The 23,283-nt window shown below is 39.1% G+C and overlaps 1 protein-coding gene across 8 annotated transcripts in view; it reads right to left on the bottom strand.

Moving 5' to 3' along the window:
- CCSER2 (coiled-coil serine rich protein 2) overlaps positions 1-20,480 on the bottom strand; it is a 71,917-nt gene extending 51,437 nt beyond the window's left edge. For 3 of the 8 annotated variants that reach the window (NM_001398231.1, NM_001199508.3, NM_001398230.1), the window contains exons 1-4: positions 20,278-20,390; positions 19,556-19,831; positions 3,975-5,448; positions 2,902-3,104 (exon numbers count right to left, since the gene is read on the bottom strand). In NM_001398231.1, coding sequence (NP_001385160.1) covers positions 2,902-3,104; positions 3,975-5,409 — 1,638 coding nt within the window. In that variant the 5' untranslated portion in view covers positions 5,410-5,448; positions 19,556-19,831; positions 20,278-20,390. Of the gene's footprint in view, positions 1-2,901; positions 3,105-3,974; positions 5,449-19,555; positions 20,395-20,443 lie in introns of those variants that run through there. The other 5 variants (XM_046942781.1, XM_015287968.4, NM_001398232.1 and 2 more) reach the window with 5 other exon arrangements.
- Between the last annotated feature and the right edge of the window lie 2,803 nt (positions 20,481-23,283).

Here is a 23,283-nt window from a genome sequence, read left to right as displayed (position 1 = left end):
ATATTTCTTTAACTTTACCTTCAGCTTCTTAAAATCTTAGACACTTCACTTGCAGCATGAAATGCAGAAAAAAATCCAGTTTAAATTAGCTGGTTAGACAGAATCTGTTTTTCAAGTGTGATTCTTGACTAGCTTGCACCTGAAGGGCTCTCATTTCATGGTTCTTTTTGAAGAAGTTGATAAAAAATGTCTACATGGAGGAAATACATGCACTTCATTTCACTAAAACCTCTTAAAGAACAAAAATGAAGCATGGGACCTTCTGAATACTCTGTACTGAACAACTCATTAAATCAACAATTGCTTCTGATGAAAAGTTTCCTGATGTAACCACATCTCATTTTCATTATACATCTTAAGTTGTGTTCAAATCTACAAACACTTCTTTCAGTTCAGAAAGACTTTGTCTTAAAAATGTCTCCAATGAATGTTACACAGTGCTGTCAGCACAGTAGGAAGACTCAATTTTTACAAACTTGGAATGAGCACTGAAAATTTATACTGTTTAAAAAATAAATTTAGCACTTCATAATAGCATCATATAGCTCAATTAAAAATAAAAGAAACAAACACTGGGGAAGTGATGTTTATCTCATATGGTAAAGTTTAAGGGGTGACATCTTATTAAAGATAACCAAATACTAATTTATAAAAAATCCTTACATTATTCCAAAAAGCCTTTTTATTCCATAGTTGTACATTATCTTAAGCTTACTTGCAATTGTATTCTTATTAAAACTGAAAATTCTGGATTACTTTCTTACAAGTCCACCTTACCACAGAACAAGAACTATGGATTTGGCATTAACCCACTGGAGAGAATGTACAACAGAAAAAGAAAAGTCAATTTACGAGATTATTCATGTCACATAGAGAAGAAATAAAGCAATACTCAATTGCTTGTAACTAAGATTACCGCAAGAAAACAGTGAGTACCACAGGTTGAATATTACACAATGTTATTTCAGCAAGCTTATCTTCTCTAAGAAGTATGCAAGTTTAAAAAGCTTATCTCCCAGACTAGCCATGTCCCTGGGACCATAAACCATTCTCAAACTAATTCTGAAACTTGGGAAAGGGACATTCCATCACAAAGATTCAATCACAAAGGGAAAGCAAAACAAAAAAAAACCCCATAAATATGAGATATTAATAAAAAGAGGAAAAACAACCATCTCTGTGGCTGAAACTCCAGTCACATCAGTAAGTGACAAAACAGATTCACTCTGAGATGTGGACTTCACACCAAGAGCAAATCAATTTTAAGCAAAACAACTAAAATCCATCTGTCTCTTTCAAGCCAGATCTCAGTTATTGTTTCATTGTCCATTTTAAAATCAAATAAGATTATTCTTCAATAAAATATTGAAAAAAAAATATCAAAAGCATCTAATATAAGCCGTGTACTGCAGAGGTACAACAGCTTCTATTAATCAGACAATCTATGACTGACCATCAGTTCAAACACTTGCATAAATTAATGTACGTACATCACATGTATCAAACAAATTCCACCGTTCAAAAGCACATGGAATTTGTAACTCAATTGTTATATAAATTCCACTGTGTATATCAAAAATATCTGTATTTAAAATGTACCAAGAAAAAATGTTCAAGAACTCTTCGTGGTACATTCATGTGTGTATCAGGGAGATGGGCACTTGTTTTTACACTAAACTTTTTCCTGTAAATGTCCATAAACTACAAAGTTCATGCTGGAAAAATCTAAGAGCTTTTTCAAGCCAGCCATAATTACCATGAGAAGTTAATAACTATTTCTAAATTTTCTTTTAGGCACCACATCCCAGGACCATAATTTAAGACAGAAAATAAACTCTACCATAGGCATCTGAAAATACATCAGAAATTTGTATGTAGTTATACCTAACAGTATAATTAGATAGCCATGCCCTCATTACAGACCAACTCTATGCTGTTCTGACATGAGGGCTAGCATAGCCAGCCCCAGTAAAATCAGAAATCAAAGCCTGAATTAGTACCATAATGCTTCTACAGTACTAATATTGGCACAGGTGACATAATACCTAACACTTCTAAAACTTAAGAAGCATGAGAAATCGATCAATTATACACAGATGTTGTACAGATATCTTTATAACTTTATCACAGATAAAGTTTCAAATTATTAGTGTAATGCTAATAAAATCTGAACAGTCTTAATTAAACAAGTCAAATAAGTAAATATGAACAGCATTTCTGTGAAAAAGGGATGAAGAACAAACAACATTTTCATCAAGGCTGCCAGAATCCAGACGTTGGCTAACTTCAGCTGGAGGACAGCTACTACTCTCCATCCACTCTGGATGGATGGATGTTTGATTCGGATCAGTAATGTTCAGCAAAAAGAAAAACAGTTGCTCCTCTTATGTTTTACAGACATACAAATAGTCCAGCTCACCTGATGAACTACAGCCAGGTACCTATTGCAAAGATGCTATGTTAGAACAAACTGACAAATGAAAATAAATTTGTGTTCAAAAGGATCGTATGCAGATACAGACTAGAAACAAGGCAACGGAAGACACATATTTGCTCACTCTTAGGTTTAAAGACTGGTAACAGATATTTAACAATACAAGAGTAAAGAAATTCCTTCAGTAAACGGTGAGTGCTGCCATGAAATTGCATGAGGATTGATCTATTTTGTGACAGCTATAGGATGAGGAAGACATGTATGTAAACAGTCTGTTTCAAGGCCATCTGTCTAGAAACAGGAATTCCTTAACAAGAAGTTTCAGAAATCTGTCAACTACAGAGGAAAGAAGAAAGAGTTATTGAGTAAAAAGAAATTACATTAATTCTATTTTTAATTTTTTTTCATTGTTCAGTAATAAGCTTAGTAAAAACCTACAAATATTCAAGCTATACACAAATACATACTATGCTGTTCATTTCTGAAGACTCGTAACTTCCACATGGATGGACACTTCCAATAGGTTCCAGTCCCTCTTCATCCCACATATACGTGCCATCAGAGCTATCAGATGGAGAAAGCTCAAAAGAGGACCCAGCTCTGTAATTCATCTCTGGAGAAATCACACTCTCTGCAGTGTGCTTTGTGCTTTCACTGTTGTCATCCATTGCTTAAAAAAAAAAAAACAGACAGCCAACAAAAAAAAACAGTCAAAAAACCAATAAAATATTCCAAAATAAATACGTAAAAGCACGCATTATTCGTGTTTTAATGTTTCCAAACCATATTCTAACAAATTCTGAACAAAAGCATTCTACATTATTAACACCACTCACCCTAGGAAGTAAAAAGTTCAGGCTGGATTGGCAGTTACAACTAAGAATCCTTTCAACCTACATCTTCGCTAACATTTTACAATGCAGTAATCTATCACTCAATAAAATGTATCTTTTAGAATTCTAAAATAAAGATTTTAATAAAGTGGGTTCAAAAGTTAAGTCCAATCTTTCAGCATAGGTTTATACCACGAAAGTCCACCAGGGATGTGAAAATACAGACTTTAAAGCACCTTCTCTCTTTCATTGACTTTAGGAGTTAGTACAGCATGCCACCAGAATAAAACCAGAAACACTCCAACTTTAAAAATTAACTAATTAAATGGGACACCCTACACTTACTCCCACTTCTTAAAGCAGTTGCAGCTGTCCTTTCCCTATAGAGAGGAGAAAAATGCAACGACCACTAATCCAAAATAAATGAATGTCAAAACAAGGCTGCTAGGAATTCTACCACCTTACCAGGAGAGTAGCAAAAGAAACTACCATTAATTCTTATTCCAAAGAAAAAGAGCTCTTAAAAAAAAATCATGCTTGAAGGAGATAACTATCATGCAGAAAATGCAGTCTGATAAAATAGATAGGCTAGTATAGTTTTGTTACGAAAAAAACCGAAATGGTTAAACATATAAAGTAATAATAGCAATTACAGAATCTTCATTTTAGTACCAAAAATTTCAAGTCAAATGCAACAAAGTATTTACCAGACACATTTATATCAAGCCAGTCATCAGCATTACAGCAAGATCCTCCACTTTCCTTGAGAGAAGTGAATGGCTCTACTGATGTTATGCTTCCGTGCTCTAACTCTTGAATGCAGCTCTCCTTTTGCTGCACTCGTATTGTTTTATTTGGATCTTCTAAATCTATGAAATCATCACTGAAGTCTTCACTCAAGTCATTTTTTTCAGAGGACGACAAAGAAGATATTGATATTTCATCTCCATCATCGCTCATACACATGACATTCGATCCATGTTTTCCCATACTTTCATGAAGGCCGTCAACAGATTCTGTTCTTTGAGCATTACTCTCTATAATGCTATTTTTCTCAATTGTTCTATTTATATTTGTTGATATTTCAGAGTTCTCCACTATATACGTGTCAGGAGTTGTACTTTTGCCACCATCCATAATAATATTTCCAGCAAACCGCTGGCTAGTAGGCTTCAACAGAGAAGGCCGACTTAATCTGTATCCAAAAGAAGGTGCTGACCCAGATCCATTCGACAGCGGGGGCTTCTTTGTGCAAGAAGATGATATACTGGAGTATGGCCTGGTAAATCCATACTTCACAGATTCATTTCCATTGGGTACATCCAACTGTCTTGAATTTCTTGTCCACAGAGTCGACCTCTGAGATGTCCTAACAGCTAGATTTTGACTATAAGGCCTTGTAAGATCCACAGCTTTGTTAAAGGAATGTGACCTGGTTAACGATGCAGTGGGAAGGAAAGAACTCTGAATGGAATGTGAAAAACTTTGTGATCTTACCATTTTTTCACAGGAAGACGACTTGCTATTGTCTGTAGAGTGTACAAGGCTTTCTCCTGAACTTGTCCTTGAGGCATTGGAATTAGCTCTAGGTCTCTGCAAACCTACCATTGGCCTACTTCCATAAAATCCATTTAAGTGTGATTTTGGAGCACTGAGTCCAGAACACGAGGTCCTTCCTGACAGGGCACCTTTGGTGAATTTTGCTGAACCAGATAGTCCAGGCAAAGACTTTGGGTTTGATTCCTCAGTAGAAGATACAAACATATTGTTTTGCTTTGCTGTTTTTGACCCAACTGAAGCAGTGTTATTCAAACCCACCCTGAGCATATCATTACTCAATGCTCCTTGAGACTGAGAATACTTCTCAGAATCAATTAATTTGTCATTACAATTATGTTTAGAGTTGGTCTCTCTCTCATTTTGATCATGAAGCTGATATCTATTTGATTTTCTCCAGTTGAAAGAGAAGGAAGACATGTTAACAGTGCCATTGTGCTTGCTGAAATTTTTGCCACCATTATTCCCTGCTAAATTAACAGCTGTCCCATTTGATGTTGGTTGCAAGGCGCTTCCTAAAGTTTTTGTTCCATATTTTGGTAGCCTGGAAACCAAGGATGTCCTGATTTGATTTTTTTCTTCCATGAGCTATTGGGTACATTGGTCCTCAAAGGGTGCGTGAATCTAAAAAAAGAAAGAATGTATGAGACCTTCATCAATAACACAAAACAATATACTTTAACATGCATTTGCATCTATGTTTACTACATCCATGTGCTTAACTACACCGTAACTGTACAAAGTAACTCACATTTTATGACTTCCAGAGAAACAGCAGTACAGCAGCAGCTATTTCGCAGTAACATATTATTCAGTTGTCACTCCCCATCACCTAGATTTTTGTTGCCTAAACTGCCTATCCCTTGTCTTCCTCTATATCATTAAAAGCAAGCTTTATAAAGGGCGTGCATTTTTTATCTACCAGTTTGAACTGCCAACTGATTTTTTCAACTGCACTTCAGTTATTCAATTACGTACTTAAAACTTCATATTTAACAAAGAACAAATTGCTGACCACAGGTTTGTGCTATATTCAATCTAGAACTACATCATAAAAACCTGACAAAAGCTATCCTTTTCAAAGTTATCTTCCCTAGCCAAGAATATTCACACTGTACCATTCATAGCATCAAGAGGAAAAGAGATTCTGACAGACATCACACATCCTCAAGCATGAACAAATAAAAATAGCAGTAGAAGAAATATAATTAAAAGCCATCTGAAAAAAAAAATGTTGTTCACTGTCTTAGGGATTGCCCTAGCTCTTCATTTCACATAGGAGCTTTGAGTAAGCGGTTAAGAGTTAGGGGTGCTTTTGTTTTAACATTTTAGCAAAAGAGTAACAAAGTGATTCAGCACAGCCTACATGGACCGCAAACGCACGGACCACAAGAACAGAGCCCTGAAGATCACCTTCTGAAGAAAAATGTTTCTACTGAAGAAAGCTACTTACACTCTGCACCGTCAGCAAAAAACAGAACAAACATTATCTTTGTCACCCGGGCATGATGTGGAGGCAAAAGCTGCCTTCTAGCAAGTTCACTGTATGTTTCTCCTCATTCCCACAGGGACCCTTCCCCAGTATATTCTCCTGGATTCTGTTTAAGCCAGAATTTCCCAAGCATGAACCTGCATTCATCGCGCTCCATGTAACAGTGACTTCTCCCTCCATCAATTTTATCAAAATACCTTGGACACAACTGTATTCCTGGTACTATATAGTCTCAGAGCTCCAGAAATTCACTCTGTGTGATGGAAATCTTTACTTTCATTTGTCAGTAATTCAGTTGCTGATCATTTTGTTTCATTTCCCCAGTTTCTACATTGCAAGATTAAAAAAAAAAAATCACTGATCATCTTCAACCCAGCATTTTCTTTTTCCATACTCCCATTCAGGACGAAGATCCCTAGGCATTTTTCATCTTCATATGGAAATTGTCACCCATTTTGGTTGCCTTCTTGTTCCCATACAAGATTTGAGTCACAGGATGAATACTGCATGCAAGTTAATACATTTCTTAACAATGATTAAATATTTCTTGGCACAAATGAATTTAAACGCTTGGCTTCTGTGCAGAGACGCACAAACACTTACACCTACCTCCATATTCTGAGATAAAGATACTTATAGCATTTATTCCTTTCCTTATATCTGTGACTTTTGCTCCTTAGCCCCTTGGAAATATTCCACTACCATCTTCACCAAAAATGTGTATTAGGACAATGTCATTTTGGTCTACTTAATATGGCTTCATAAAATAAAAGCATAGTATATTTGCCTCAACAACTCTTGCCTTGAGAGCTTCCAGCTTGCTTTAATACACTTCCACGCTTAAACACATATTCATCTTACTATTTGTGCAGATAAATATATCTGTATAAACCTTTTGCACAGCAATACAGTACAAAGAATTTGCCTAAATGCTATTATTATTAAAGCCTACTTAGGCAGTAAGGACAGGCAAAGTCTCCAAGTTTTGATGCTGTATATTAACACAAAGTTTACTCTTGCAGTAAATACTGTATTAAGATGATGATATTTCTGTTATAAAAGACAGCTTTGAAAGAATATGTTGCTTTTGCTATCCTGATTTTATTTATCAGTCAGTTCCACCCACTGGTCTTACAAGGTTACCAGCACAGAATTTTGTCAGTTCTTATGCTATTCCCTGAAACTATTACCTGTGTTTAACTTTTCACAGACAGCTGGCAGGACTGAAAAACACTAAAGTTCTTAAACCACAGCAAACATGCTGATAGACAACACACAGCAAGTACTTCTATACTTGAGGGACAGGAAATACCCTATGTAACCACAGCAAGCATTAGCTCAAAGTGACTCACTCCCCAAGCTGCAAGATCTCACTAAGAAACACATCAGATAAAATCAAAGTGGCATTAAAGTCATGCAAACTGAAGCATCCCCAGGATTCTGTAAATGAATAGGATGCCCCAGAGCTGTGCTTCTGAAAGTAGGTCTAACTAAAAAGATATTAATAGAAACATACTCAGAAACACAGCTTCTTAAGGGCTCTTAATGCAGTGAAAATGTTGCAGGATGTGGATTCTGACAGGCAGCATACATCCATTTAGAATAAACCCATACACCCATTTGGGTGGATAGTGATAGGACAAGGGGGAATGGTTTTAAACTGAGACAGGGGAGGTTTAGGTTGGGTACTAAGAGGAAGTTTTTCATTCAGAGAGTAGTGATACAATGGAACAGGAACCTCCTTGCCCAAGGAGGTTGTGGATGCCCCATCCCTGGAGGCACTCAAGGCCAAGCTGGATGTGGCTCTGGGCGGCCTGGTCTGGTGGTTGGTGATCCTGCACATAGCAGGGGGTTGAAACTAGATGAGCTTTGTGGTCCTTTTCAACCCAGACCATTTTATGACATTCTATGATAGAAACACAAATCCCCAGTTTTCAAACATTAAGTGAATTCTCACACACTGAAGACATAACCCAGACTGAGCTGTATGCAAACATACAAGTTTCACTCTTGTAATAGTTTAATTTTATACTGAATTAAAGCATAACATAACAAATCTATGAGCTAGTAAGAACTTATAATTCTAGATGTGCTCAACACAGCAGGTAGCACACAATAAAATCCTGCTGTACTATGCAACTGTTGTAGCTGGTCTGAGAGTCACCTTCTGCAGCCTGTACCTTAGAAGACAGTCAACTTCAATCTGTTTTCTATAAACTTAAAGAAAATATATGGAGTAATTCACAAAGTTTACCACCACTCTTTAGTTGACACAATGATCATAATTTTCTGGTAAGAAAAGGCTCTTAGAGCATCTTATTCATGTGCCCGTACCTATAAAAAAAAAAGATATCTGCCTACAGTGTGCCTGTATACCTTATCAAGATGAAATTGTGTCTGCATATCAAACATCAACCTCCAAGACGCTTAATGCCAAACATACGTCAATAAAATACATTATAATTATTTAAAATAACACCATGCACAACATTATCCTTAACATTGTAAGTGTTAACATTGTAACACTGACTCACAGCAAGCAACATAATACAGTGCCATCAAAACATACCCCAACTCTAACAAAAAAAAACCCCTCAACTTTTGTAAAGAAACGTTCAAGAAAGTTGAACTAGAAAGCTGCTTTCATACTGTATGGATAAATCCCTTCTGACATCTGTCTACCATCTCTCAGGTAACCATAAAATTTAAATGAGGCCATTTAATGAGATTACTTTAATCCTCCAACAACCGCTGCAAATTAAACTCAAACACTGTTCAGTTCTCTCGGAAAGATGTTGTTCATTTATCCTTAATTAGGAAAAGAGAAAATATTATCTTCAAGAAAACTGTACTGATTGCTTAAAACACCTCTGATAATTAAATACTGCCTGCAACAAATACATGCCTACATTTTATTATCTACGCTGCTATAACTACTGTCGCATTTTCTATTATTAGTGTAATTTGTTCGGTTGAAGTACAAGCACCATCAAAAAAAAAACCAGCACACTCTGGCAGATGTTGCTTTATCCCAAAATCTGGAAGTTTTCTCTAAGTTCTCTCTCAAATTTCCTCAATTTTAACATACATTTACTACTAAAGATTCCATTCACAAGCAGCACAATACCTGCAAGTTGGTTCGTTTCCTGCACTCCAAAAAACTCAGGTTCATTATAATCTGCACTGTATTCCTCTGTATCTTAAAAAACTCAACATACTTTTAGACTTGAGCCATCTATGGATTTTTTTCTTAAACTACCATTTGAACAAACAAGCTTTACACATTTTGCCCTGGGAAATGCTTTATATTGTTCACACAAGTCTAATAGGAAGTTAAACTAATTATGAAGAGCCTAGCCACATATAATAATCCAGGGAAAAGGAATTAATATCTACAAACCCTCTGAACCAACTGAAAAGGTGCTAATATCACTATCTTCAAGGATATTTAAGATTCTGGCAATAAGAACGGATTTTCCTTTTTACTTTCCTTGGCACTTTCCATATAGGATTATCTTACTCAAGGTAAGATCCTCTGACATGACCTTCAACTAGTAAACACAACACCCACAGTCTCTGTTTCAAGAGCATCAAGAAGAGTTTTCTATATATCATCCTCTCTGCAAAGTTTGGTTTTGCATCTGAGACTCCACCCCACACATTGTAGAATGAATCTAACACACAGAAGATGCAAACAAAGCTTATACAAGGGCTGCTCTGAAAGTAATATCTACTATCTCATTATGTTGGCCCACAACATCAGTGGCAGATGCTGGTGGTATGGCAATAGAGGCTGAACCTTCCCACCCACCAATATTCCATTACATGCTGTTGCTGTGTGACAGATGGTAGCAGGTCGCAGACTGCCCAGTCTGACAAAATGGCGTCTGACATGAAAACGTGAATGAAGCGCAGGTATGTCAATAAACAGTATAAAAAAAAAGCAGTAAAAACAGCACTCAGTGACATTCATTGACACTTGCTGAACATTTATGGAGACCAAGCAGTGAACGTGAGCACAGTGAGGCAGCAGGTGGTCAGTTTCACCAGTGGCAATAGTGGGTCACCTCCACTGGTGCAGATCCTTATGAGTGACTCTTGACAAGTGACTCTTGTTCATCACTGGCAAAAATGCATAGTGAATGGCAGTGAACATGTTGAAATACAGTTTAGTAGCTGAGAATTTGCTCTATCAAATAGTGTTACTGTGCTCTATCTGTTGTAGTTTCCAGGTAAATAATTAAATGGCATTACTTTCAGAGCAGTCTACATACATTTTCATCTTTGACAACTTAAGAATATTTCTGTCCCTATAACCCAAGCCAGAGAGCTAACAGCAGTCCAAAATTCCAGTTATTTGTGGGAACAAACTCCCTCTTACTGTCATAGCAGCACAGATTAAGCAGCTGCAGGATGAAACGCAGCCAGTAGATTGGTGACAGAAACAATCCCAAAGAACTACCACTGTGCTAACAGCTCTCAATGTAGCTTTTGGTCATCCTGCAAATTTTAATTAGACTAAAATAAAGAGATAAGCAACTGTCTAACTTAAAATGCTTTTATGTGAGCAACTTCCCAGCATGAACAAGTTTTTCATGATGCTAGAGACAAACAAGTTCACAGAGGAGGATGGCATTACAAACCCTCCTCAACATCTCATTACTTTCAGATAACCAAAACAGCACTTTCCTGCAGCCTCAAGAAGCTGGCAGCTGCAAAAGTATACAAGGTTCCTTACTCAACCAGAAACATTATGTTCAATAGTGCTCACATATGGTAAATGCCAATTACTGATCAGTTAGTTTTGTTTGATACTCAGTTTGGGCAGACTGACAATAACCACTATGAAGTTGAGCTCCACTATTCACATTCCTGCCACCATAATTTGGGACTACCAAAGTAAAAAGTTTAGTAACTACATTTGCCAAGTCAGACCTTACATTCTTCTATTACTTCCTTCTCCAGAAAGTCTAAGAATTAAGAGACTGCCTAATTCACTTGTTTGACTCAGTGACAGCTGACCTGAAACAACAGTTTATCCAAATCCATCTATATCTCTAGCACCAAGAACATGGCAAGATAACTTCCAGGGACATTTAGTCTTTTTCCTAGAAAACAAAAGCAGATTTCTACCCATGAAAATAATATAGACAGAAAGATAAAGATATTTCACCCATGGAAACCTACATTATCTCTTCTAGTGAGAAATTTTCTCAGCCACACCACCACACTAGAGCTGAGGGAAAATGAAAAAGCAGAACTGTTAACCAATGCCCAAGCAGCATGGAAAATGAGTGAAATAAACCTTTAAGAACTGAAGGGCAAATAGTAGGCAACAAATGGATGTCTTGAAGAAGGCAGAATCTACCACCTTAAATAACAATTCCATCCTGTTTTCTGCACCGCGCTTACAAAAGCAGAGTCCTGTTGAAAACAGGCACACAAGACCAGATAGTCAAAATGCTGTGAAATGCATTCAAGATACACTTTCAAGATACCTGCTCCTAACATCTCAGTGGTTTTCACTATAACTACAATGCCCTCTGAACCAAAAAATAATTGTCTATCTGAAAAAGATTGCATTTTACTTTAATTATTTCCTGGATCTAGATATATCACATGGTTTTCTTGGTGAATTTAAGCACAAGAATATTTCAACTACATACATTGTGCATAGCTTATGGAAAGAACCTCTGCGTACTTGTTTTGATACATCAACTTTTATATTGACACATATATTAATATTCAGGACACACAAAGAATACACATCTTCTGACCACATATGTTTAGCAATGCTTTAGTTTCTGGGCTAAAAGCATAGCTTGAGGACTGTTTTACTTAAAAGTAACATTAAAAAGGTACTGTGAATGAATTACTCTTATCAAAGTAGGGAGGTACTGAATGACATACCAGAAAAAAAAAAAACCAGGGAGGCCCTTGCAACAGAAAGAAATAAGCTTCCTAAGGAACTACTCTGGTACACTGCAGGATGGGTAGCATAGCCAATAGTCAGTTTCCAGGTTTGAGGGAACTCATGAGAGCTGAACAGAATGAAAGAAACTAGCAGAGGATCTGGCTAGCAAACACCTGCTCTGAGCAGGATAAGACCTCAATTGTCCGAGTAATTAAAAATTATGAATTCTAAGAAAATCATTCAAGCCGTATGAATTAAACTGAAAAAGAATACAATTAAAAGTCTTGATAGTAGAGAGACTGAACTTCTGAGTATTTAAAGGAATTGCATGTTCTTTAGTGTTATTCACCCTGAAAATTAGCTTCAGTTTTGCTGAAAAAGCCCTCCTCTGTGAACTTTGAGGTGAAATAAGATTTATCTACACTATGGTAATATCCTCCAAGCCTTCTTTCCTCCCCCTGTCTTCAGCCTAAAGCACCTCTACTCTTGAATCAAATACCAATGCTTCACGAAGGCATCCATGAATTTTTGGCACCTCCCTTCACAGTGCCCAAGCTGCATGGCAATTCATACCAGCATTCCTGACAGCTGGGTCTTTGACAGTACTGTGATTAAAGTATGGTAAGAAACCTAATGCTGTTCTGCTTTTTTTTTTTTTTTAATTATGTGTTCAAGGTTGTATGATTCCTTTCTCAGACTTCAGGGAGCTTGGAACTCAGTCCTTTCCTATTCTTCCTCCATCACCCTGAGGTATGCTGATGTTCCAGCAACATGGAAAGTTTGTTCTGGGAAACATCAAATCAGTTACCCAAGCTGCTGTTGGGCTGACTTTCAATTAGAGACGGTCAGAATACACTAGGTCAAGAAATGTTAACAGAGGACGATAACGTACAGAGATGAAAAGGGAACAAGACATCACAAAGAGACTGTTACTTTTCTTTCTAATATTGAACAGTATCACCAATCAGGATAGCAAGAAGATATTTCTAAAGACTGTATTCCTTGCAGTCTTCAGAAATAAGCATTATTGTTATTCAGAATACTGTTTCTTAACATTTAGTATGGCTAGAGAACATAAGATCTTATCAGAGTAAAGGAAACAGAAAAATGCTGCTCTGCTTTTGTAGGAGAAAGCTACTCGAATACTTACAGAATCAAAAAACTCCATTCACATCCCTCAGAGCCACACTCACAATTCACTCTGTCATTAATGCTACTGGCATTGATCATCAGGCACCTCAAGGGAAGGGGAAGAAGAGAGGATTCTAGTTGGTATCTGCCCAGAAATTTTTGCTTTGTATTACTCTGCCCACCTGTGCTTTGCATAATAGGAAAACAGAAATTAAACATTTTCAAAAATAAAGACTGTAATAAAAAAAGCCCGAATCAGGATCTGCATTATCGTATAACCTTTAAAACTTGAATAGAAAAAAAAAGTTTCAATTAAAAGGAAGAACATTGCTGGGGTTTCTCAAAGAGGTAATTCTGTGCTGATTTTCAGCAGTCTTACACCAATAACTATTGAGGTGAAGGGCAGGGAAGGTCTAGAAGCTCAGGAGCAGCTTCAGGACAAAAAAAAAATATCAAAGGTGAAATTGAGGAGAAAGGAGAACGCTTTACTCCCAAAAACACTTCAGGGTCTGAATAAGAATAAAAGAAATAGATCCAAAATTAAAACATTTCATTTAAATTCCACTCTAATGTTCTTTTTAAATGGAAGAATACAAGTTACTACAGTTCATTCATAACCAAGAAGTGAAATCCAATGAGATTAGCTTTTTTCTACACTGGTGGCTGGCAGCCTGCTCTCAGGGGCAGGGGTCAGTGAGCAACCAGAACCAAGTGCTGCAGAGGCACAACACTGCTCTGAAGCTGCTAGCTACCTGATTCATCAACATGGAGTACTCAGTTCCCCCACTCTGCAAGTTCTACTCTCCTGCTCACGGCAGAGGTGAAGCATCATTGTAAGGTAATTTGTTTTGCCAAAATTCTTACCAACTCCTTCGGTAAGAACTACAGATGGCTCAGACACAGACAGACTTAAGGTTTTCACTGCGTTTGTGTATTCTTTCAAACATTTGTTATACTCACGACTGATATGCCTAACTCCAATGGAAAAACACTCATGCTAAAAGGAATTAAAATATACTGATTACTTTGTTTGTCACATACCAGGAAATAGACTACATGGACAGAATCTCTGCAACAGACTCAGCCCTGGTGAGTGAGTCATGTAGACCACGCTTCTTAAGTAGGGCAGCTTACATTTCAAAACAGGTATTGTTTTCAAAATCCTTGTTGATGTACAGTTATAAAGGGTCTTTAGTTACTTCAATTCGTTGATGACATTATTCAGTTCAAATTGTTACCAAATTTGCAAGGACAATAAACACAAAGGAGAAAAGCAAGCTACAAAGAGATATGCATCATCTGTGTGCCATACAGATAGAATGCCCTGGAACCTAAAGACAAAGTTCTACTGCTACAAAGAAGAGTTAGGCCATCCCACTATGCAAGCACCACTTCCGCCTCTCCCAAAAGTACCACAACCATAAAACACATGTCTATCTAAGTCACTCTTTTACGCTGTCTTAACACTTAGTATTTGGCAAGACCTCTATCCTGGAGAGTAATTATAAGGTGAGGGGTGGGAATGAAAAACATATCTGCATTTCAAAAAAGATTTAAGCTATTATCACTGATTATGTCATAAAGTTTTATTCTGTAGTTAAGACTGCATTGTCAGACTGCTACCTTGCCCATTCTCCTCCTCTAGTTCACTCATTTATATGATGCAACAACACCAAATAAGTACACTGAATTGTCTTAAGCAAAAACCCTTATTTGACTGTACAAACGGATAATGTTTAACATATTTTTAATTGATTATACAATAACAATGGAAGCACTGCTACCAGTATGAACTATATCTGAGCACTTCAGCCATGTAAGTATCTTAAGGTCAACAATTCCCATCAGTTTCAATCTCTAAGTTATACTTACCATCAATACAGAAGTTTTTCCCTCCTCCCAACTCACGCATGTTCATTCCTCTTACTGGTATATAAATAAGCCTGCTTGTTAGATGTTAAGCTAAATAACATGTACAGATATTGGGTCTGCATGCAGCTTATAGACTCATTGGTGCTGAAATAAAACTGAAGGAGCTCAGGGATGAAAAGTGAACAAGACTACACCAGGTGAAATAGCAGGCAGATAGAAGAAAATACTATGAATTCCTTTTCTACAAACTGCCAATGCTATTTTAAACTAATTTACTTTCTGTCAGAAGATCACGGCCTTGAGAAAAGGAAGTGTCAGACTGTGGCTACAGATCTTTAGAAATAGATATATATTCTTAAATCAGACACTACTGGATTAAAAAAAAAAATCACTAGAGAAGGGAAAAGCACGAAATCTTTAAAACTTCCCTCATGAATGAAAACAAACTCTGCAAAAGCTTGAAATAGTAAACAAATCCCTGTATTTTTCTGGGTTTGCATCCCAGCAATTCAGACGTCTGGATTCAATTCTTCAGCTCATCCATCCAGTTCCAGCAGCTAAACTTTAAAAGACAATGAATAAGAAAATACTGTCTCCCATGTTAGTCTTAAAACAATGCACCAGGAAAAAGAAGAGCAGGGCAATCATATAATATGACTTCAACTGTTTCCAGTTCATAGGATTTCATGAATTTGATATATTTAGATTTAGAACTCTCCACAGATCTCTCCTCCGCAATCCAGTCCAACCTGTCCTTGAGCCTCCAACCTTTTTCTGTCTATGACTGCCTTAAGAGTTCCAGAGCACTGCTGCTAACTCTTAGAAAGATTTGCCAGAGATTACCTCTCATACAGGAGGATACTGCAAACAGGCAGGGTCATATCTGTCCTTCCTTTAAGAGATTTGATTTTTGTGTGTCTACAAGAAGTGGTCTCTCTTCCAAGGCTGGAAGTCCTAAAAGATCATCAGACCTCCTCAAACCACCTTTTTACACTTCTCCTGCCAAAACACTTTCCCTGAAGATTTAAATAGATTAACACACAGGTTGTGCAGTGGGGACTACAACTACACTGTTACCAAAGTTATTCGGAACTACAGGAGTCCTCACGCATACTCCAGTTCAACACTATTGTAAGTGCCCTATGATGCAAGAACTGGCCACTGATTTCTGCCCTCATTATTACCAAACAAACCAGTTAAGAGGATCCATTTGTTTCATACGTTCTTTCAAGATACTACATTGCTTGCATTCTCTGATATCAAATTTTCCTTCTCTTCAAAATCCATCCTTAATCAAAAATAGTGCAGCCACATACCAGCATATCATAGCTTTCAGTGGAAACTTGCTTATTTCTAAACCACAGTCATTTTCAAACTGCCACTGGAATTTCATTTCATTAGTGCTGAGCAGTCAGAGCTTCTGTCCACGATGTGATTACTACAAATGGGCTCCCCACCTCAAAACCAAACTCTGAAAAATATTCCAGAACAAACAACTCAGCAAGTCTGCCAAAGAATTAAAAAACAACATTTTTAACCACAGACTAACAGCCTTCTGTAAATGTTCTAACATATTCTTACTCATTTTACAATACACAGATTTTAATGTACCCATCAAGGCCAGCTTTTAAACACGTAGAAGCTGCAGATACTTGTTATACTTTCATCCAATCACAACTGAAAAGTAAAACTGTTTCTCTAACAAACTGAACAAAGTAGACACGTGGAACATAAATAACTGAACATCAATACTGACAGCTTGTCCACAGTAGCCATTTCTCCCATATCAGCTTAATAATTTACACAGAGGTGGTCACCTGTACTCATATTTTACTTGAATTTATAGGGTGTGGGGACATATGATTAGTTTTGTTTACTCAACATCTCAATTTATCTGTGGTAAAGTGCTATTTTCATACAAAACTATCCCAGAACATTTACAACTGGAAGATTTACATGGAGACTGAAGCATTCTGTTTTGTGCTTTTTTGTTTACTATCAGCTGTTTCTTGATAGACAAAACTATGCAGGATGAAAGATTCTGCTCCTTTTCTCACATCTCCTGCTACTAACAACAGCACCTTTGGCCTCCCAAGCTTAAGCCTATGCAAATTTGCCTTGGTGAGATACATGCTAGCTGGAAGCAAGAGCTCAACTCATCAAGAATATTGATTAACAAGCCTATGTAATAGTATTACTATATAAAGTCAAGTTTTTCTTACATGTATTTCTATCATTAATATGATTCACAAACTGAAACCAAGTATCACACAAATTCATAGTCTATTGAGAATCCTTGTATCCATATAGAGCCCAAACCACACATGGTATTTCTGAGCCAAGACAACCCAGGATATTCAGGACATTCTCCCAAGATGTTCAGCTTAACTTACGCTGAGTGTGTGTCACAAGCCATCTGGGCTAATAAAGCTTAAAACATAGGCACTCCTTTGCAATTCAGAAATTGTTTGCAATTTAAGGGTTCTTCCAGACCCCAAACTTGTTCAACCACCACATAAAAGTAAAATCTTACCAGCTGCTTTCCTCTGGCTAGAAAACTAAGGCACTCCAAGCAAAGCAAACACCGTCAACATTAACCACACCTCCTCTTCAATCAAAGCCATTAAAATGCACTCTGCGGAACACTACCTCAAATCACGATGGACTAAGAGCTCATGAAAATCCCAACAAACTGTACTGTGAAAAAGGCATTTCACTGAGAACTTGTGTTGCCAGTTCCCCACATAACCAGAGAAAAACACCCCTCAGCCCCAGGATTCTCACCTCAATATACAGAACTGTCAACAGAAGCACTCCAGCTGAATCCTCCCCTTTGGAACAGAGAGAAAGTAGCTAGAAAGTAAAATTCAGATCTCTACAGCTCTGGAAATCAAGCTGCTTTAAGCTGAGAATGGTACAGTATGCTCAGAACATCCTCAAAACTGCATCTAACTTGACAGAAGTTCAGAAGTGAGCTTCAATACATGTCCCAGAGGTAGGAAGAAATACACAGACCTACACTGACTAGCTCAGCTTCACCTTTGGAATAATTAATTTAATGCTGTTCTGATTTTATTTAACATACGTGCATTTGGTTATACAGTGATTTACATAAGCCTTTGTATTGCTTCAATTGAATCACAATACAGGATTTTAAACCTAATTATCAAAACCACCATTAGTATTTTCATCTTGTTAGTATCCTTGTTGGCAAAGAATTTAATCCTGCTTGAAAGCTTCTAATTAAGGCGATGGCACTGCTGCTTACAAGTCACAACAGTGGCAAAAAGGAAACACCACAACCACAGCTGTAACTGTAACCTTTCACTCCCTATTGTCTCCTCAATTTCCACAGACCTACATTCTTTTAACAACTGCAGACAAGCAATGTTCATTTGAAGACTGAAGGTGTGATGGCTTTATGTTGAGAAAAACCTGTGCCAGCTCTTCTTTGCAACTGGTTTATTCCAAATAACCAATCCATCTTAAAGGATGATCAGGTCCAAAACTAATAGGTTTTACTCCAGCAAGCTTTTACACGAGCAGTTCCGTTAAACAGGATTACTTATTAACATAACACTATGTTAATTGAGATCCTCATGTTAATTGTGGTCATTACTATTCACATTTCATATGGTCATACATATTAATAATTAAATTCCAAAACACGAGGTGTCATAATGCACAAAAAGTAACTGTAGAAACCTCCAAAACCCCAAATATTTCTACTCTTTAAAGCAGCCTTATGATTAAAGACACTACTCAACCATTTCTAGAGCCCAAATATAGAGATCACTATTCTGAAAGGTGTTGGCTCGGAGCAAAGATTAAACTTACATTTTAACTGCTGCAAGCTGTATGTTGACATAGATCCTAGGTTAACATCTGCTTGGTGACACCTCTCCAGCTTGGAAGCATTAAACTCTAAATGGGCCCATACCACTTAGGGGTACGCAAGGCAATAAATACTTGAGAAGCTGTCAGTTTCATTCAGTATGACTAAACAAGATTAAATACTCACTGCGTCACAGTAACATGATGAAGCATTTCCAATTTTTAACCCCTTCAGAAAACACACCTTCCAAGCCTCAGGAAATTCTTCAAGTGTTCCCCATTACAAAAGCACAACAAAAGGGATCTTGGATACCATCTCATTCTGCTTCTAACACCGTGATAACGACAGAACTTCCTGTTCTGCACCAAATCAAGGCTGGAGGCCCACGGACAACAGAAACAAACCTGCTGAGAGCGGGAAGCACCACCCCTACAAACGCTGTACCAATTATTCCCCAAACCGGCACACCACAACTCCCCGTTCTTACCTCAAACCGCTGCCTGGCCCGGATCCCACCGCAGCGCTACAGCACGGAGCTCCCATGCGCTCTGCGCGGTGCAGCCGACGACGAGCAGGCCGATGTGCTGCGAGCTGAGGGCTGCGGCTGCCAGCGGCTCATGGCGTGTCAAAGTGCAGGCAGCAGCGCGGTGCCGCCGCGGCGGGCTGTGCGTGATGCAAGCAAAGCTGTGTCACCGCGCAGAAATCGCTGCAGCGCACCTAAGGTGCTCTGGACGGTGCAAGGAAAATCTGAGCCACCGTACAGCTGAAATACATCACAGAAGATAACAGCTCAGCGTTTTGTTTCAATTGCTGCCTTTAAACAGCCGTACACCGGGTTCTTTTTGCCTAAAGCCGCTTTTCGGCGCTCCGTGCGAGCAGGGCCCTCAGCAGCGCTTTCCTCACAGCCCGCAGGTACGCCCGACTGCAGCCGACAGCGCGGGCCGAGCGGGGCGGGCCGGCCGGCCTGCCTGCCTCCCACACGGCCCCCGCGCACACCTGGGGCTGTGCTGGCGGCGAGCGGGAGCTCCGGAGGCACGCAGCGTGCCCGAGGGTGCGGCTGTGCCCGCAGAGAGAGCCCTCACAGCCCCTCTCCTCCCTCCAGCCGCATGGCCTGCAGGGGCCGGCGATGCCGCAGCCGCCTCCTGCAGCCCCCCGCCGCCGCCGGCTTAGGGACGCTCAGCAGCGCGCCAGGACGGCCGCGGCACTCACCGCCGCGCCCGACGCAGACCGGAGCCGCCCCCTCCTCGAGCCGAGCCGAGCCGAGTCCGAGCGGAGCCGCGCACTCAGGTAGCGGCCGACGAGCGCCGCGCCCCGCCCCGCCCGGCTGGCCCACGGATGGAGGGCCGGAGCGCTCAGCCTCACCGCGCATGCCCACCTCCTCCCTTCCGCGTCCCGCGCCCCACCCCGGCGTCACGGCGGGCGGTACGCGTCCACCCCTTGGGCCCCGCCCCGCGGCTGTCAGGTCACGGTGTGCGCGGAGCCGTGCGCTGTGCCCTTCGCTCTCCCTCGAAGGGACTGCGGGTTTGCGCAAGCCGGGCTGCCTTAACGGGGCCGTGAGCCAGATCGAATAACAGGCTGCGTGTTACAGCGTAAGGAGATAGGCCTGCAGGTAGCCCAGTTCTGAGGGGGGCATGCAGAGCGCTTGCATGTGAGGAGCCCAAAGGGGTTCTGGCAGCCAAGTGGGGTCCTGCCTTTCTTGTTCATGCTTGCAGAAGTGCTGCTGATGTCGTTTCCTGGCCCTGTGGCCCACTGACAGACAGAATATCAAAGCTTCTGCATGGTTCTTTCCCTGGGGCTCCTTAAGCTTGCCCAGATGACTGCAGTGGCTCAATGTTTATAACCCACGCCTTTGCTACCCTTGCCGTTGTTTGGGGCGTTTCTGCTTTTCTCCTGTTTGGGGATCTTGGTTTCAGCATCTGCAGTTCTGTATTTGACCTTCAGATTTTCAAAGTTAAATTGTTCTGCTGTGACTGTAATTTAGCGTAATTTCTTAACCCTTGTGTACCTGCTTTGCAGCCCTCCCAGAAGAGGAGGGCCGTGCAGTAGCTTCAAGCTATGCTCCGTGTGGAAGAAAAAAGCCCTGTTGCTGATAAGCATCACTTGCTACAGCCTTCACCTTAGCAGTCAGGCATGCTGCCCCGAGTGAGCCTTCCTGGTACTATCAGCCCAGCTCCACCAGCACCTTTGCACACATGGGCTTTTTGCCTGAACTTGAATGTACCCGTCACATTAATGGATTTATTCTTAGAATAATTTGAAGCATAATTGTTCCCCTATGACACAGGAAAAAAAGAAAATTGTAAATGGAGAGATTAAATCTCTTGCGCAAAGCTAAAGAGATAGCAAAGCCAGGAAATGAGCTCAGATTTCCTTAGTCAGGCGGCCCTGCTTTAACCGCACAATCATCCTCTTTCAGTCATTCTCAGCTTCTAAGCACTAATGTAAACATCAAAGGCATTAGCACAGGTTTAACTCGTTCCTACTTTGTACAGAAAGACTTTACCGTTCCCACTGAAATTCCCAACAACTTCTCAATTTCCTTCCCCAAATTGAGATAAATTATATCACAGACTGACTAGGGTATTCTTAAGTTCACACTGCCTTTCTCAGGCCCTGGCAAGTAATGTCTTCATCCTCAGTGCTGTAAATACCTGCTCAGAAAACAATTGTGGAGTTTCAGTGGTGCAGCATTTAAGCAGGTACCCAAATGTGCATAGGTGAAACTGATCAAGGAACAAATTGTTCCCTATCATCACGCTTTTCTGCCAGATCAGAGGACCAGGAACACTTGTACTAGCACAGGGGAGGCACATACACTGTCTGCTGACCTGGAAGTGATGGTAGAGTCACCTTGCTAACTCATATTATTTGAAAATTATTATGAAGGCAAACTCTAAATTAATATCTATCTATCTATTCATATAGATATAAAAGAAAACAGCCTAGAGATAATTTAGGGTAGAGTAGAGAACCTCTACTATGTGTTCAGACATCCACAAATTGCCACAGTATTTGTATAGCCTCATGATTAAGACACAGAACTCATAGCTGTTTTTAATAACTTCAGAAAGGGACACATTACTTGTACAGCTTGAGCTTCTGACTACTTAAGTAAAAGGATAGTCTTGAGAGTCCTACTGTCAGACTACAGACTAAGACCTAGCCATGATCAAGTGCACTGTCTTTCCATATCAGTTTAATATTTGATGTGTCTTCATCTTGAGGACTTTCTGTTCAATTGATTTTATACTAAATTGATCTAAATGGATGTTATTGTGCTGGGAGATGGACTAGAATCTCATTTCATCCACTTCACGTGGTGCAGAACTGTGCTGCTACTTCCAAAAACCAGAGACGCAGCAATAGATGTGAAGAATACACAGAGAAGAGTGTGAGAGCTGGATGAGTAGATTGTACTATTTGCACAATTACTGTGCCACCCTCCATCAGTTTGCAGACCAGGGACTTATTATCCAAAGATGGATTTTCCCATTGGTCTGCTCAGATATCAGCAATTTCAATGCAGGGAGCATTAGGAAGACCTAGTTTTCCCCGTAATAATCAAGTATTTTGAGTGTATCCAGCCATAACCTTGCTGGTTTCTTCAACTTCAGCTGACTTGCTGATACACTAGCTCATTACTAAGTAATAATATTATGTTTTTGTAACAACCCTCAATTTGTCATAGCTAAAATAAAGCCATTTACATTGTTTTCACAGAGTCCCAGCACAGCTGAGGCTGGCAGGGCTGTCTGAGTCATAGAAACATAGAATCATAAAATGATAGAGGCCTAGGTTGGAGGGGATCTCTTGCCTTTTCAACATATTGTACTTTTGTAAACTATATAAATAACTCGATTTTCACTGTACCTTAGAAATATGTATTAGAACAAGTTCGAAAAGTTGATTAACTTGTTTTCTGAGATAATGAAGACGGAAAATAATGGGCAAATGTCATATGCAGAAGTATCTGCATGACTGTGCTCTTATATGTGTGTATTTACTATTTCCGTGCATTAGGTACACAGGTAACACAGTTTTGTATAGTAAATAATTATACAATAAAACCAATAATTATGTATTTAATATTATATTAAGTAAATTATATATATTATTTAGTAATAATTCAATAGTTATATTTGATAATTATTAAATTTATTTAATAATTAAATATTTGATTATTTAATAATTGTATATTATTTAATAATAAAACAA

The sequence above is a fragment of the Gallus gallus genome, chromosome 6 (assembly GCF_016699485.2).
Source record: "Gallus gallus isolate bGalGal1 chromosome 6, bGalGal1.mat.broiler.GRCg7b, whole genome shotgun sequence".
NCBI lineage: Eukaryota > Metazoa > Chordata > Aves > Galliformes > Phasianidae > Gallus > Gallus gallus.
Note: the sequence above shows the minus strand (reverse complement) of the source record. Positions and strands in the feature narration are given on the sequence as shown.